At 35.5% G+C, this 16565-nt stretch overlaps 1 protein-coding gene across 1 annotated transcript in view; it reads left to right on the forward strand.

Annotated features, from left to right (window-relative positions):
* The window catches only part of MALRD1 (MAM and LDL receptor class A domain containing 1), a 778752-nt gene that overhangs the window by 603753 nt on the left and 158434 nt on the right, over positions 1-16565 (forward strand). Inside the window, exon 37 of the mRNA XM_042993660.1 lies at positions 5501-5702. Coding sequence (XP_042849594.1) covers positions 5501-5702 — 202 coding nt within the window. The remainder of the gene's footprint in view (positions 1-5500; positions 5703-16565) is intronic.

Below are 16565 nucleotides of genomic sequence, written 5' to 3' on the forward strand. Positions count from 1 at the left end.
TCCCATGTCTTTAGTATATCTAAACCAGTTTCTGATGCTTGCTCTGTCTCTTCAAACTGTGTTTTTTGTCTTTTTTGACAGACTGCCATGATGTACTGGGTAGAAGGAATCAGGCCTTTTATGTGAGGTTTTATGTGTATCTGGCTAGAGGTTAGGATATGTTTACTCTCTGTTGTAACTATAGATGTCAGTTATAATTTCCTCTGTTGTCTTTCTTTTTGTCTTCCCTGTTATCTTGGGGTTCCCAGAGAGATTTATTTCTAAACAAGGCCTTCAGTGTGCTATTATTTCATTGTATTTCCCTGTTCTTACACAGAAGCCCTCCTCATGTGTTGGTAAGTTTGGAGCCTATGATTAGGTCTCAGTGAGTCCTTTAGTATCCGTGGGTTGTATCCTTCACAATTGCTTTTCCAGTTTTTGGTTTGTTTGTTTGTTTGTTTGTTTGTTTGTGTTTCCACTCCTGATGTAAGACAGGAAGGGTAGACGTGGCTGGAATTTCTCTTTCCCCACCTGGAAAGGTACCAGGAGTTGGAATTAGGTATTTTCTTTTCTCCAGTGAGGTTGTTTTCTTTAGGTAGTTTGTCTTAAGGGCAAGTCTTGCCAGGAAGAACAGAATGCTTTGTGCCTATTTCAAAATGGCTACTTTTCCTCTTTATCTGCCAAAATTTTCTCTGATTTTCAACGTGAGAGACTGGTAGGGCTCCTAGAAGTCAAGTTCACAAAAGTGTGGGATCCCTTCAAGAATGTTTGCCTTTGAAACTTATCCATAGTGACAAGCCCAGCAATTCATCAATTTCAATCCAGGTTCTCCTACCCTACTACTGGTCCCCACAGGAGTTTCTTTGCCTGGGCTTCTGCCCTGGTAAGTTGTGATTCTTTGTGTCTGCCTATTTTTCTCCCCAAATTGGGGGGCAGTGGTCATGATTACAATAATTATCTGATGGATCTAAGAACAATTGTTGGTTTTCAGCTCAGCCTTTTCCTTGTTGCGAAGACTGGAATGATGATTTCTAATCTCCTTACATGCTATATGGAGGACTGTAAGTCTGTGCTGTGTACGACTAATGAATTGTTTAATATCTCTCTACAACTCGAATCCAGATTTGTAGAGGGCAGTCAATAGGCCCACATGTGTAGTAGGGTTCACATAACATAATGTATGTGAATGTACTAAATTCTCATTAATATGGATTATTTCTATCTTTAATTAAATGAGTTTATAGCCTCTAATTTCTTTTTGAGGCAAATTTCTGCTTTCATTGCTTTTGATTTTTTCTTTCTTCTATTATATAAATTAAAGTGTTTGCAAATGAATCAAGAGAAACTGCACTGATATGGATTAAGTGTAGCTCAGTTCACTGCTTTGTGCTATCAGTGGTGATTAATGAACAGACATCTAGCAGAATAGCTGGGAATTACTGGGACCATGTATAGGCAAGGTTTCATCTTACTGATGCATTTCATGCACTAATTTCGATAAGATAAATATATAGTGAAATAGATAAATTGTTTCTGATATCCAGAAGTGTCCACTAAGAGAGTTTAAGTCAGCATCAGCCTACCTTCTGTGTTGTAGGCCCTTAGAGATTGTGACTGGCTTCAGGAGAGGAACTTCAGGAAAATCTACTATTCAGACTCTTCCAATTTTTTTACCTGGAAAACCTACAAACTCGGACATTATCGAAATAGCTTCTCTCTCATTTCCATACTGTCCTGTAATTTAATTATTAACACTCATATTTTCTATTACTTCTTTATATCTGTTGATATTTTCCTCCAAAGGTATGCTTGTCCTAAATAAATGTTGAGGAGTTTCCTCCTCAAAAAACTTAACATAAATTTAATTGGATATTATTATAATATTTGTATGTATATGACACATAATTCTATTCTGCGTTTTGATTTAGCAAGTTCTCTTCAAGTTTTCCCTGCCCTGTATCATAAATAGTTTCAGTTATGACATCATCTTTGAATATAATATAATCTTGATTATAATGTCTAAACATAATATGCTTACATATTTCTTTGAATCCATTTTGTTTTGTGATAAAAATCATGATAAAATGTTTTATAACGTATAATGTTGACTATTATGATATCAATGGGTAAGCATCCAACCAAAATTTAGAATATCAAAATAAAAGTAGCCAAATTATTTGTCCAGTTGCAGATTTGAGAAGCTATTTCAAGTAGTAAGTTATTATTGCAACATAAATTGTTTTTCAGTAAAATATGTGTAATAAAATATAAAATTAGGAACAAATTAAACTATTTTTCAAGGATATTAGCCATTCTACTTTTTCAAAGAAGTAAATGTTTTAAAAAAAAATTTAAGTTTATTTATTTAGAAAGAGTGTGTGCATGTGCATGCACACTAGTGGTTCAGGAGCACAGAGAGAGAGGGTGAGAGAGATCCCAGGCAGTCTCTGAGCTGATCAGAGCCCGATATGGGGCTCCATCTCAGGAACCATGAAACCATGACCTGAACCAAAATCGAGAGTTGGACACTTAACTGGCTGAGCCACGCAGGTGCCCCTAAAAAGTTTTTTAAACACAATTATTTTGCTGATGGTTATCACAACAATTTTTCTGGACAGTGAACATTATTTTCATTGAAAGACAGAAATACATAATGTTATCCTTTTGTGGGTTTCTCATTGGCCGTATTAAAAAAAATCACTGTCTGGAATCTTTACATGATCCTCTTACTTTTACCATTGGCCATTGTGGCTACAGAAACACTGGACCTAACGTGCAATTATTCAATTTAATAATACATGTTACGATTGAAACAGCCCATGAGATTGTCAAAAAGTTTCCCTGGCATTAAATAATGAATTGGTGAAATTGCTCAGAATTAATGTGGACTATACTAGGGTGAAATAATGAGATGACATGGGTTGAAGTTTATTGGAGAGTTGATAGGCTTGATGGGGCGCAGGGGGAGGGAGAACAGGCAGGGATGTGGTGGTGGATTTGGGAGAAGCAGAGTAAAAGAAGGATGGAGGAAATGGAATTTGGCATGAGCATGTAAGATCAACTGAAGATTAAGAAGACTGAAAGCAGAGAGAAAAAGGAGGTGAAAAACAATGAAAATAGATATATTAATAAAATACATTTATACTAGGGTTTTGAAAAACAGGAAGTATGGGGTTTTGTTTTCATGTAATTTGATCTTCTAAATTGGTTTTTCCAGAAAAAAGAGTTATAAAATAAATAAAATAAAACCATCCCCTCTTAAATCTTTGTGATGTAACCTAGGATTTATGAAGAAAAAAAAGAGAGAGAGAGAGAGACTGAGACAGTTCAATTTAGGTTGATTTTGTAAAGTTGTCCTGATATTATATTGAATTGGAAGCTTCTTACCTTTTTAGTTCTTTTTAAAAATTTTAATTTAATTTTAGAAATAGGTACCCACCAGATCCTTAAACTGAATGCTCTTTGGGATGAGTGTTTGCTTATGTGTGAGATGGGAAACACTCAAATGACCCAAATTCCTTTCATATTGATTCAGCTTATTTCGCTTATTGAGGAATCAATATAAAAAGTGCTTTTTGCTAGAAAATGTGTGTTTCTCCACACTGTTGATGTTAGATCTCACTTTTCATGTTTCCTAACCTTGGGCAATTTTTTCTGTTTTTCTTTGTCTATGATCATCTTGATGTATTTTTTATTGTTTTAGCTTCCATTAAGAGGTGGATTTTTTTTAAACTTAAATCTGTGTTGGTTAACATATAGTGTTATAATGATTTCAGGAATAGAATTTAGTGATTCATCACTTACATGTAGCACCAGTGCTCATCCCAGCAAGTGCCCTCCTTAACGCCCATCTCCCTTTTAGCCCATCCCCCCACCCAGCACCTCACCAGGAGCCCTCAATTTGTTCTCTGTATTTTAGAGTCCCTTAAGGTCTGTCTCCCTCTCTGTTTTTATTTTATTTTTGCTTCCCTTCCCCTATGTTCATATGTTTTGTTTCTTAAATTCCACATATGAGTGAAATCATATGATATCTGTCTTTCTCTGACTTATTTTGCTTAGCATAATATACTTTGGCTCCATCCATGTCATTGCAAATGGCAAGATTTCATTCTTTCGGATCACTGACTAATATTACATTGTGTGTGTGTGTGTGTGTGTGTGTGTGTGTGTGTGTGTGTGTGTGTGTATAGCACATTTTCTTTATCCATTCATCAGTCGATGAACATTTGGGCTCTTTCCATACTTTGGCTATTGTCAGTAGTGCTGCTATAAATATCAGGGTGTGTGTGCCCCTTCGAGTCAGCATTTTTGTATCCTTTGGATAAATATCTATGGATTTCAGACTTAGACTTTTTGTAATAGTGAACATTAGCAGCGTGCTAATTTCTGACTCTAGATTATTTAGTGGCTCTTGGGAATATTTGTGGAATGCCAGTATTAACATTACATGCAACAGAATGAGTGGTATCATTTTTTCCTGGTAGTATAAAATTTGGATAAACTTTTATAGGATAAATTATCTTTAGATAAATTTTGATCTTAAGAGAGAAAGTAAGACTTTTTTAGTAGGGAGGAATTTCATTGGACAAAAACACCATTGCGATAGAAGAAAATTACTGTCCATGGGTTTTCCTTCCTCTAGGTCATATTTTTTTCCCATGTAAAAGAAAGAGTTGTGTAAGTGATTATTAAATTATATTTACAAACTATAATATATATAACTATCATTTCTAGGGAAATGATAACTGGAAGTTAGGTACAAAAAGGTAATACAGAAAAATATGTTTACAACCTTACTTGTTTTTGTTGTTGTTTAAAATACAGATTTTTTTGAAGAGCACTAGGAAGTGGCATTTTTTGTTTTGTTTTGAATTGTTTTTACAGTTTAAAAAGATTATTGGGACTTGGCATGGTGGTTGGTTTTAAAGCTAACTTTACTGCTATTTCACTTTTTATTTGTTAAATATGTTAGTCCTTGCACTTAAAAAAAAAGGTCTTAGATACTGATGTTAGTTAATTCAGGAAGATTTCCTGTTTGTGAAAATAATATGTTCTGCACATTGTTTTGGCTTCTGAAATACGTATGTATATGTACATACATAGGTACATATACATAAATATGTATACGATCATGTTCACTTGCTGTAAGCGTTCTCTTCTTTTAAAACAACCTCAGTGAAGCATGGACGAAGTCCTTTAACAATGAGAAATTCTAGTTTAATATTTTCTACAGCTCTTATAGATTCTTAAGATTGTTTAGGTTTTGGCCATACCTAATATGATACATGGAAATTGACATGACAAAACGAAACCAAACGAAGATCTAACAACTTAAAAAAAACACAACTCACTTTGTAATCCCCATATGTACAGATAGAAATATCATAGTCAAGGTGTTGTGTTGTCACGTTGGCAGACTCCATTCTTTCATTAAACCTGGATGCCATATATGTACAACATGCAAACCATAAAGAGTTGCCTTTTCTTTTCTTTCTTTTTTTTTTTTCCGTCCCATTATTAGGTATATACCATTGAGGAATCTGGGCTGAACATCCTGGTGTGGTCAGTGATTGGAAATAAACGAACTGGTTGGATGTATGGATATGTACCGCTCTCTAGTAACAGTGCATTTAAAGTGGCATTTGAAGCTGATTTGGCTGGAAGTGAAGACGTTTTTATAGCCCTTGATGACATCTCTTTCACCCCAGAATGTGTCTTTGGAGGTGAGTAATTTCGTCAGTAGATGGGATGTGCAAGTGTTGTTTTTACTATCTAAAAATAGAAGAACTGGGAATTCCTGATGAATAACATTTGTGTCCAGGTACAGTACCATTCGTCCGTTGAAGGAAGAACAAAATATGTTGTAGGAGGTAAAGTTTTTCTGGCAGTGAGCTTAACCATAAAGTTTTCATGTCCTCTAGGCAACCAAATTACTTCAATTACAGTTCTTTAAGAGACATAGAGGAAAGTTAATTCTATTAAAAGAGCATTATTGTCTGCTTTCTTTATTTCTGAAGGTTCTCAATAGTATACAAGGTAAAGATTCTTCTGGTCACCCCTCGTCTTCCAAACCACCTTTTCCATCCACATTCACTTTCCCTCATTCTCTAGGCTATTTCCCTTCTCTTCAGTGTTTCTACTGTACAATCTAGAATTCTAGAATTCTTCATTGTATAAAGAATCCTAGAATCTTGTCAGTAACTCTTTTTGTAAGAAATCATTCCCTGAACTGAAATCTGAATTTCTGCTGTTTATGACGCTCCCATTGAAGTAGCCATATGTTCTTTATAAAGTCTTCAAATTTTCAAAGTTAAATAATAGGGTTATTGCCTTTATGGCTATGCTATGCCTCTTTCAAAATTTTATTTTTATAGAACCATTTAATAGTTTCTTCTTTTGAGGATCCCTGGCTGGCTCAGTCAGTAGAGTATCCAACTCTTGATCTTGGGGTTGTAAGTTTGGGCCCCAATTGAGAGTAGAGATTAGTTTAAAAAAATAAAAATTTTTAAAAATTTAAAAACGTAAAAACGTTTCTTCTTTTTAAGGCCACAGATATGGGTTCTTATCCTTCTAATGGTTTTTCTCTGGAACCTAAATCCTGGGCAATTTCACCTTCCAGGTTATTCAGCCTATGTGAAATATTAACCTTCTCAATTCTAGTCACCTTCATAAGTCTTCCTCCTCCATAACCAGCTCCCACACTTACATCCTGAGTCCTATCATTCCATCTGAAATTTTAGGGCTGAAAATCTCATCTGATCATTATATCCTCTACTTCCTGATTACTCTTCCTAAACCTGTTTTCCAGCATAATAAGAAAAAATATAATCCCAGATTCTCAATGCTTCCTGCTTCCCGCCCCCCCCCAATAAAACAGCTTCTTTATACTTTTCCCGCTAATAATCCCAGATCTAATGATCCAAATCTCAATACCACTGTCAGTCAGCACTTTGAATTATTTTATGTCCAATTTTTTAGAGATAAATTTGGGTTCTAATTATGTGCCAGGCATTGTGCTGACTACTTTGCATGTATTAACACATTTATTTATCAGACCAACTCTGTAGAATAAATACAAGTATCTATGTCATTCTCAGTCATAATGACCTTACCAGTCTTCGAAACTGGGTTACTATAACCCTTTGTATTTTCCAGGCTGCTGCTAGTCATGCTGTTGAGGCCATTAAAAATGTTGGTTTATCACCTTAGCTGGGCAGTCCAGGGTCCTGCACACATCTTTTTCCCATTCCTGGCACTGCTTTTCTACAACAATTCTCAAATCTCCCAGCTGCTCCCTAGAACTTTGTTCACTCTGCCAATGTTCCCGTATCCTTTGAATAGAAAATAACTGCCGTTTGTAACAAACTCCCTTAAACCTCTTTTCCACCTGCAAATGTGCCTGTATCCACAACCACACTCTGTGTTGTCACCATGTGTCTGAGGGAAAAAACAGAAACAAACCTCTGTCTTTCCAAAAGTAAATGTGCTTGGTCACTTCTATTCTTAGCTCCTCCCAGTCACCATTCCATTGAAGCCTTCTCTGTCCTTCCTTCCGTTTGTTTCCTTCCCCTACTTATTCTTAGCTCTTGTCGCACACATGCAAACATGCATTTATGTACGTACACATACATGCGTTATCACTTCCGACTAATTTTGAGCTCCTCAAGAGCAGGAGAAACATGTCTGTTTCATCTCCAGAACCCATCACAAGGTGTAGGAAACATGGGCTGAAACGTCAGTATTCTAAATAATCACAGTAATGGTTATAACTGATCGTATGAGCAGGATCTCTAACATTTGCGTCAGTATAATTGGGTTGTTGCCTACTATATTACAGAACAGATTATACTTTCAAGGGTAGTAAAAAAAGAAAAAGTAAGACATTTGACATTAAACCACAAGTTGTCTTCTTTCTGTACGTTTCTGTAAAAGAAGTGCCTCCACCAACCCCCCCACCCCGTCCCCTTCCAAAATCCAGAATCTCTAGGCATAGTTTTTACAACAGTGCTTCATGGTTGATTCAAGCAGATGTTTTTAGAAAATCCTGCATTAAACCAATGTTTCTCAAATGGGGGTATGTGGAACCCCGTAGTGACATGCCAGGGAGCATGCAACACCACCAAATAAACAGTTGCAACCTCATTGGATCTACTTGAAGGTATGGAGAGAGTAGTTACCTAAAGTGTTATATCTGACATTTGGAGCAAACATGTATTGAGTGGTGGAGAGGTGACAAATGGACTAAAATATTGGAGACGTGAGTCTAATCATGCCTAAATGTATAATTTTGAGAAAATCATTTCAGCTCTTGAGACCATATTTTATCATCAGGAAAATGAAGTAGATGATCTCTTAAGTCCCTTCCAAACCTGCCATTTTATGATCAGGACTGGATTTGTACAAGAGGATCAGGAAAGCAGAAGGAATGCATAGAGAATGACCAAGAGAGGGAGAGAGTCCAGGGAGAAGGAGGAGGGGTGCACTTAAGGAGGTTTCAGGGGTTAGGGCCGGCAGGTGAAAGCAGAGGTGTCATTGTAGTTAGAGAAGACTCATCACTGCACAGTGTGTTGTGAACTTGAGCAGGCCTGCCCTTTACTGAGTCAGTGTTTGTTGAGAATGTGCTGTGTGCTGTCCTGGATTTGGGTTGGAAGGGAAGATAAGAATATAAGTTTTTTTGTTTTGGTGTGTGTGTGTGTGTGTGTGTGTGTGTGTGTGTGTGTGTGTGTGTATGTTTACCCCTGCATTCCCTTACTGTAAACACACCTCAAGCAGAGAATTCTATAGATTTTGCCTTCTTCCCACGCCCCACCCCCTGCTTCCATTTTACTGCCCAAACTCTAGTTCAAGGCATCCTTATTATTCACAGGAATCTCCATAATGGCTGCATAACTGATTTATCTAATTTACTGTCACATATACTGCTACCAAATTCATCTTCTAGCACCTATTATAAAGTAAGTTCCAGAAAAGTAGACCTTACATCTTTCTTATTCAACACATCAAAAATATTTTTTTTTTATTACAAGCCACACAATCTGACTAGGGCTAACTTAAGTAGAAGCTAAGTTTATTGGAAGGATTTTGGATAGTTCCAAAATTAAATGTAATACTGAAAATCTAACACAGAAAAATGAGAGGGAAGCAAGTAAGATGAACTAAATCAGAGGGTAAAACTGGCTAATTCCACGGTCTTTGAAGATTTGTTTAGGAAGCTGGTCTATCTACTCCCCTGCCATGCACACTATGAACAATCTCTAATGGTCCCTGTGTCACTCCATCATAATTAAAAGAGCTGGTTGGAAGCATAGCATTGACCAAGCCCATACTTCCGAGTCCCCTAAAAGTTATATTCTTTCATATCTAATCTCCACATCATTCATGTCTGCATGATGGCCATTCCTCTTCTTGTTTTAATCATAATCAAGTTTGGATAGTCTGCAGTATATGGACCAAATTATAAAGCTGACCAGGAATAATAAATTATCTGTACTTCAATGTAGAGAGAAGAAATAAAAGGGAAACTAATCAAAATATACAAACTCATACAAGTTGTAAAGAAGAAGAAAAATCCATAGCGGCTCTCAATTGCATACTCAATATATTTCTTATCCTTTAGTACAACTCTTGGCTTATCTTTCTCTGTCCATAAAATAATCCCTTAAAGTAGGACCTCCTGCTTCTATTCAGCTGTGCGCCATATTCTCTCACTTCCATGATTTTAGTCCTACCACTTCTCTGGCTGGGAATGCCCTGCCCTTTACCTCCTCTTGTATAAATGCTTTTCCACTTTCAAGGGCAGATCAAAGCCACCTTTTATCATGAATTTATCCTTAATACTCCCCACAGGAAGCCAGCCCCTTTTGCAGATTCTCTTCACTTGAACTTTGCAGCTCTCCTCTAATATATCTTACATGGTATTTTGTGATATGCATAGCTTATTTTCTGTCATTTTTGGGGTCCTCTATGTTGAAAAATCCCCATTGCCATTATCCTGTCATTGTTGCTGTTGTTGTTGTTGTTGTTGGTGGTGGTGGTGGTGGTGGTGGTGTGTGTGTGTGTGTGTGTTTTAATTCTAGTGACAATGAGTGATCTTTAACTTTTAGGTTGCTGGGGAAAAATATAAAATAAATTTAAATCAGTATATGATACAGAGTAGATATTCATTTTATATCAGAAGTGGTAGAGCAATTGTAGAGAAATTACTTAAAACACTTTAATGTGTGATTCATTCTTATAATTTTGATTCATTTAGTGATCATGGGTCTAATTTTAAAATTAATAGTGATTAATGTACAAAAAGCCGAAAGAAAATGAAAATCAGTCAACCCCAGTTCACTTACTGGCTTTTGGATATTGTTAGCCTTTATATCTATTATTGTGGGCCATGAAGTCCTCATAGTTTATCAAAGGATGGGATAATTCCTTTTTACTCTGGGAAGGACATTACATTTAAAGGAACACACACACACACACACACACGCACACACACAAGAACCAGAAAATGGCACTAAAAGCTAATACCAAGCAGGCTTGTGGGAGCAAGACCCGGATTCCCCCTTCACTACATTTGGAGAAACTTGAATATTATACTATGCAATGGTTCTTGCTTGATTTCCTGCTGATCGTCAGGCCGGAAGGAATGTTTTAAATTAGGGGGAAGAAATCCAAATGAAAACCATAGAAAAATCAGTCCCAATATGAACCATACTCCATTAGCCTGTTTTTGACAAGTACCTTATACTGAACCTGAAGATAAACCACAAGTTACTGTTCTAACTCTCTGTCTTAAAGATGAATGCTTTTATGTAAACACTGATGTTGTCATATAAACGTATTTATTTATGATCATATAAACATATGCATCTATGTATGTATGACATATAAATGTATACATAATATTTAATGTATAAGTTTTATATATATATATTATATATATGTGTGAGATATATATATATGTGTGTATATATATATATATATATATATATAATCATGGTGTGGTGATTTAGTAATTTCTCTATCGTATGGAAACAATAATCAATTCCTAAATTCCTAGTCATTTTTGGAAATTATCATAACCTTTGCTAAATCCTTTCTTTTCACTCAGAAATACTCAGCAGGCCAACTGTTTTACCAGGCCAAGTGTGTCTGAGAGATTTTGTGAGCTTTTCATTGCCAAGGTCAATTTGGCTCTGTTTTGTTCTCTTGGGCTGTTAGAGTCTACTTTTATTATGGTTTTCCTGATTCCCTGGAACACATATGTTGTTATCTGGAAAATATCCAGACTTTATGAAAACAAGTTTGTTTGTTTGTTGCCTAAGAAATTGAATAAGAAAGTGACACTGCTTCACTAAAAAATCTGTTTTAAGAAGTTTTTTTAAATTAAAAACCAGGTGACTTCAACAATTCTGATAACAGTTTTTCTGATAACATCTTACTGGCATGTGAGAACATTTTACCCAGAAAGAACTGGTCACTCTTTGTGGAAACAGTTGGAAGTGGGAAAAATAGAAAACAAACAAATAAAACACACAACTTTCTTGGTTTAACAAAGAATAAATGGGTTTATATGTATGAGTTATTTTTCACTAATATAAACTTACTCAAAATAGAAAACATGAAGTTAGAGAAGTAGCCAGGTTTTGGTAAAAACAGGTCTAAAGAAATGGTGGGATAGATTGTTTATGCCAGATGGAGCACATGATTAATCAATTAGGAAATCAGTCCAAGTTCTAAAATATACTGACCTTGCTTTTTTGCCCCTTCTGGTCTTTTTGATTGTAATATAATTAACATAATGTTAGTCATGCCTTCTGTAGAATCGCGCATGGGACAAGATAACCCAATATATTTTAAAGTAATCACTTTTTTTAAAGATTTTATTTTTAAGTAATCTCTACACCCAATGGGTGTCTCAAATTCACAACCCCAACATCAAGAGTCACATGCTCCGCAGACTGAGCCAGCCAGGAGCCCCTAGTAATCACTTTTAATCATTTTATCAGAAAGGCAAAAATTAGTCTTAAAAATTATGTGTTTTTTAAGTAATGATAATTCAACACTACAAACTTTAGGTAAAGCTACTTATTAATATTTCTCAAAAGTTAATACTGATTCAATTAAACAGCTATGTTTATCTCTGTCTTTAGTGCCAGTGCCCTATTAATCGGAAGTTGTGGTATCACAACCACTTTCTCTGGTTGGCTCATAGAAGTGGTCAAGATACTACAACTGAGAGGTCTCTGAAAGACCACGTAGAATTATATTTGACTCCTGAGTGGTCTTCTCTACCACCAGCCATCATCTCTCTCTCCTTTGACCTTCCTGAGACATGTACAGCAGCTATTTCCAAAGTGTGCGTGAAATTGAACAATATTCCCTCACAGATTGCTTAAAACTCTTTATAGATGTCCTTCAGTTGTATATGGAGTGTGATGGAGAGAGAGCTTCCCACTCTCCATCTCAAGCCTTCTACACTTAGAGAAAAAATCTAGTAACTGATCGGTGCCAAAATACTCAAAATTTCTGTTAAGTAAAAGTTTTCCCACTCACAGGATTGACAATGACATTTTCTTTCCTGGTCCCTTCCCAGCCAGCAAAGAGTATAATACCGTCATATCTGAAACATTCATTATTCCTTGGCTGTTTTAGATTTGATAGGGAGAACATAGGTGAGGCTGAGTCAGGCATTAGGACAGTGGTACTTCATCCTGTAAGGACAGTGGATTTAATCCTGTAAGGCACTAGAGAACCATTTTCGAGCAGGAATCTTCCTTTGGGAAATGTATACTGGAAGCAATACGAAGCATGAATTTAAAAAGGAATGCATTTAATAATAATGGCCCCGAATTTAGAAGTCAAGAGTTCAGCATTTGGGGAATTTTTAAACTATTAAATAAAGTTGCAGTTAATATGGGATAGAGCCATCAAGTGAATAGCATTAAATTAGGTCAAGTACGTAACCTGGTCCAACATCGTGTGCAGTAGAGGTCACGCTAGCATAGATATATCTGACCAGGAGCGTAGCACCATCTGGAAATGATAAAATAGGAATGAATCTGTTATCCACTAGGGTCTCTCTGGGTTCCAGGCTTCATGACAAGAAACAAATGACCAGCAGCAACTCTACCATTTTATATTTTTATATATGTTCCCACATTCACACACGTTTTAGATTATTTGGGGTTATATGATGGCAGAAAATTCTTCATTTATGCAATTTCAGTCATTTATCGTGCTATCACTGTTTTTGTAGTTAGGAAGCGGTTTGATATAATCGTTAGCAAACCTTGATGTTGAGTAGAAGTGATAACTCTTTGGGGGCCTCTGAAATATGTTCTGTTTCCTCAGCTCTTGATTTTCCATAAATATCTTCTTGATTTTCTTTCAAGTCTGCAACCTCCATATGAGCTGGGGGAGAGCAGGAGATCCAGCGGTCGGCTATTCACTCCTCTATCACAGTCTCAGGTTTTTTATTTTTTGTTTTTGTTTTGTTTTTGTTTTTGTTCTTGTTTTTTTGCTTCTGTTGCTCAACATCCCCTGCCAGGCCTTCTCCACCTTTCTATCACTAGTGAAGAGCTTCATGGCTTCAAACAACCCTCCGGTGTGTGCATGTGCGTGCCTGCGCAAAATTTATATATAAATTTTGAATTTCTTTCAGCTTTCTCCTGTATTTATCTCAGCTTTGCCTTGAGTGGCTATAGCTCTTCACTTTGAAAATAATGATTACTTTCTGTTTGGCATCTGGCATCTCGGGTTCTTATCAGCTTCCACACTGGATCCAACTTCTGGAAAATTTTAGATTTCCCTTTGTTTTGTCTCTTCTGTCAGACTCTTGACTTTTCTCTTTCATGTAGCCCTTCTGACAAGCCAGATTAGCCCTCCTGACTTATCATATACTCTGCATGCTCCCCACATGTCTCTATAAGTGACACACACTTCTGTTTCCTTTAGGCCAAACAAAGGTCACATTCCATCTTTCTGGGAATATTTCAGCTATCAGATATTGAAATTAAATAAGACCAAAATGATTCCGTTATACTCCCAATTAGAGATAACTATTATTAATGTAAAAAGAAATGGAAATTTTTGTACTTTATGAAGGGTCCTTCAGGGAATAGGAACATAAAATTATAAGTCAAAATATCCTCCAATCAAGAATTCTGAAGTGTTTATATATATATATATATATATATATATATATATATATATGTGTGTGTGTGTGTGTGTGTGTGTGTGTGTGTGTGTGTGTGTAAAATCTTTTCCCCCTCCTATAGTCCTACAGTGATCTTTTTGTGATATTTTTGAGTATTATTAATGATATATGTTGGAGACAATTAATTACCAATTTATATTTGATATATTTTGCAATGAACATTTTACCATTTATGTCATTGAGTATGGCAATATCTGGCAAGAGCTTAATTCCTGCCCTTTAAAACTGAAGTTCCCTTCAAAACAGGAAATCAATTTTTCTTTCATTAAACATATTAATCATAAAGATAAAAATCCATCAGATTATCCTTGAGACTTAAGGTTCTTATTGAACTTCTATGAAAATCATAAAAGCATTCATTGTGTTTCAGTGTAAATTATCAGTGTGAGATAATTTTCATTGCTGTAAGAAAGGTATTTCAACTGCTTCCCAAACTAAGTGAGTGAACAGTGAAACTCAACATCCTGTAGGACAAAGAAAGACCCAAAACGTCAGGAATCGTAACTTTCTGTAGAGCACAGAATGAAGCAGAAGGCGGTGATCAGAGGAATGTCTTAGTTACTGGGAATATGGAAGTTAGTTAACAATGCCAGTTCCTCACCCCTTATCTCAGGTGTTTTAGTTTTAGTTTTTGTTTTTCCTTTTCCCTATCCTGAGACTTACTACAAAACAAAAAGAGCAGATTTATTCATATCTGGAGAGAGCATTGTTTGCAAAAGTCCTTTATGTAAAATTTCATGAAATTACTGAAGCAGTTGGTAAAAACCCATAATGTCCATATGAATGTATGATAGCTTTAATTGGTAAAGGTTTATTAAAATCCATTGGGAGGATATTTTTTAAATAAGTTCCCAGTTTCTCTTTTTCTGATCTACCCTATTTTGTGGCTTATTAAACCAATGGAAATAGTTTGTCAACTCATTCATTATTTTATCCATTTTTGTTATTTAACTGCCTATTATCAAGGAAAGTAAAATTTCCTTGATTTAGTATTCATCAATTTGAGAACTATTTATTGAATACATACCTCTTGCCATTAACTCTTTGGACATTAAGATGTCACTGTATTTTCAAGTTTGAAACTTTTGCATCTCTGACTTGGAATGTCCAAACTCAACACGAAATCACAAGTCAGAGCAAGAAATGGGTAAAGACCTGGAAAATATATGGTGGCAAGGATGGAATTGCTATTTCTTGATGGAACTAGTATGGCTTTGATTCTGGGATTTTCTACCAGTTTCAGATTCATTCTTTCTTTCTTTCTTTCTTTCTTTCTTTCTTTCTTTCTTTCTTTCTTTCTCTTTTCTTTCTTTCTTTCTTTCTTTCTTTCTTTCTTTCTTCTTTGTTTCTTTCTTCTTTCTTTCTTTTTTTCTCTCTTTCTTTCTTTTCCTGGTTTCAGTTTATTTCTTGATGGAACTAGTGTAGCTTTGATTCTGGGATTTTCTGCCGGTTTCAGATTCTTTATTTCTTCCTTTCTTTTTCTTTCTTTCTTTCTTTCTTTCTTTCTTTCTTTCTTTCTTTCTTTCTTTCTTTCTCTTTCTTTCTTTCCTTCTTCTTTTTTCTTTCTCTTTCTTTCTTTCTTCTTTCTTTCTTTCTTTCTTTCTTCTTTCTTTCTTTCTTCTTTCTTTCTTCTTTCTTTCTTCTTTCTTTCTTTCTTTCCTTCTCTCTTTCTTTCTTTTCCTGGTTTCAGTTTATTTCTTGATGGAACTAGTATAGCTTTGATTCTGGGATTTTCTGCTGGTTTCAGATTCTTTCTTTATTTCTTCCTTTTTCTTTCTTTCTTTCTTTCTTTCTTTCTTTCTTTCTTTCTCTTTCTTTCTTTCCTTCTTCTTTTTTCTTTCTCTTTCTTTCTTTCTTCTTTCTTTCTTTCTTTCTTTCTTCTTTCTTTCTTCTTTCTTTCTTCTTTCTTTCTTCTTTCTTTCTTTCTTTCTTTCTTTCTCTCTTTCTTTCTTTCTTTCTTTTCCTGGTTTCAGTTTATTTCTTGATGGAACTAGTATAGCTTTGATTCTGGGATTTTCTGCTGGTTTCAGATTCTTTCTTTATTTCTTCCTCTTTCTTTCTTTCTTTCTTTCTTTCTTTCTTTCTTTCTTTCTTTCTTTCTCTGGTTTCACTTTACTTCTTGATGGACCTAGTATAGCTCTGATTGTGGGATTTTCTGCTTGTTTCAGAATCACTTTTCTCAAAATCAGCTTGCCTACAAATCCCCTGCACTCTAAAGCAGCCTTTCTAACTTACTTCCTGTTGAAACACACAGAAGCAAGTGCTCATGTTTTTATCATACTCCTCATGTGATACAGACAAGAGAGCAGTGACTTATGTATAATTTATAATGCTCTCTATAAAGGCACACCTATTCCCCACTAGAGGAAGCATA

The sequence above is a fragment of the Panthera tigris genome, chromosome B4, assembly GCF_018350195.1.
Source record: "Panthera tigris isolate Pti1 chromosome B4, P.tigris_Pti1_mat1.1, whole genome shotgun sequence".
NCBI classification, from domain to species: domain Eukaryota; kingdom Metazoa; phylum Chordata; class Mammalia; order Carnivora; family Felidae; genus Panthera; species Panthera tigris.